Source organism: Acanthisitta chloris, unplaced genomic scaffold (genome assembly GCF_000695815.1).
Source record: "Acanthisitta chloris isolate BGI_N310 unplaced genomic scaffold, ASM69581v1 scaffold10926, whole genome shotgun sequence".
Classification (NCBI taxonomy): Eukaryota; Metazoa; Chordata; class Aves; order Passeriformes; family Acanthisittidae; genus Acanthisitta; species Acanthisitta chloris.
In genome coordinates this window covers 6,191-7,503 of record NW_008677622.1, presented here as the reverse complement: position 1 = coordinate 7,503, position 1,313 = coordinate 6,191, and the positions used below count along the sequence as shown (strand labels likewise).

General features: G+C 40.9%; 1 protein-coding gene across 1 annotated transcript in view; it reads left to right on the top strand.

Annotated features, from left to right (window-relative positions):
• Positions 1–893, top strand: part of PEX26 (peroxisomal biogenesis factor 26) — a gene marked incomplete at both ends in the record, with an annotated part of 1,664 nt that extends 771 nt beyond the window's left edge. Inside the window, 2 exon segments of the mRNA XM_009076582.1 lie at positions 1–64; positions 747–893. The exon segment at positions 1–64 is cut by the window's left edge and continues 32 nt beyond it. Coding sequence (XP_009074830.1) covers positions 1–64; positions 747–893 — 211 coding nt within the window.
• Positions 894–1,313: the final 420 nt, after the last annotated feature.

Below are 1,313 nucleotides of genomic sequence, written 5' to 3'. Positions count from 1 at the left end.
CAGCAGGAAGAGATGCGCTCGGCAGCTGAGGAGCAGCAAGAGGCAGCGACAGAGACTGTTTTGGGTAGGCTTTACCTCTGTTGTTTGTACTTCTTTTTAATCAGTTCAGTTCAAGTGGTGCCTTACTAACAAAAGGTACAAGAATTGACTATGTAGTAAGAAATTGTCATGACAAAGCAGCCGTGAGGAAGTCCCATTGCGTATCACAGCAGGAAATGGAAGACTTGGTGATGCACAATTACCATCTCTATTTAGTCTCTGCCAGTGTCAAGAGATGAGAATTATTGTCCAGGTTCAAAAGCACTTCAGAATAAATGTGGGATTTCTTTTTTTGAGGTGCAAAAGGAAAGCTAAAACTACCTAGCAATCCTTTAAGGGTATGTTTTGTTGGTTTTGTGTACTCTTTGCTTCATTTCCATTTACAGTCAAGCCCATGTAGAGCAATGCATGTCTAGCATTGAAAGTGCTGCTTCTCCTCAGAACTGTAAATCACTTGATGTTGCCTCCCAGGAGAGAAGCTGGCACTACTGGGTATAAGATCATGTTGTACTAAAGCAGATGCCTAAAAAAAGGTGTCATGAATTGTATTACAAAATTGCACTGTTTCTCTGTTCCTGATTATAAGAAAAACCAACCCAACTGTCATGCAATCAGATTTCTAGCATTAGTTTCTTATTGTCTGTATCTATGTCGTTACTTTTTAAGCTTTATTTTGCCCTAACAGCTTTTCTATTCTTGTATTCCAGGTGCTCTGTCCCAAAAGCTCTTGACCGTGTTGACATTGCTACGTAGAGCACTGAGGTCCATGTCAAGCCACTTTTATTTACTTCCTTATAAAAAGATGCTCTTGGCCACTTTTCTGCTGTACCTGGTGGTGGTGAGATTAGACCCAGGTACGGGATTAAGATTTTCAAATTTTCAGATTCTGGTTATGGAGAAAAAATTAGCTGCTCTTAATAGATTTGGTCTGTGTAAATGTCTCATCTTTGGGAGACATGAAAACTGGGTGACTGGAACTTCCTGCTGGGTTTGTTTCTGATGTTTCCAGTTGCAGTCCATGTAGAAAGATGAAGCTCCAGAAAACAGCTATTCCATCCTCAGCTCTTTCCAGGAACAGGATGATAGGCAGGCTGAGCTGTCCTAGACTCAGCCTGTGCCTGGAGTAAAGGCCCAAGCACTGAACCGAAGGAAGTAACAGAACTAGGTTTTGATGAACTCCAGTTGAGATCACTTATTTCTTAATATGTTCAGAGTATCTTAGTTTTATGTTTCACAATGAAAGGCTCTTTTTGTTCTGTTTTGCAGCTTCTCCC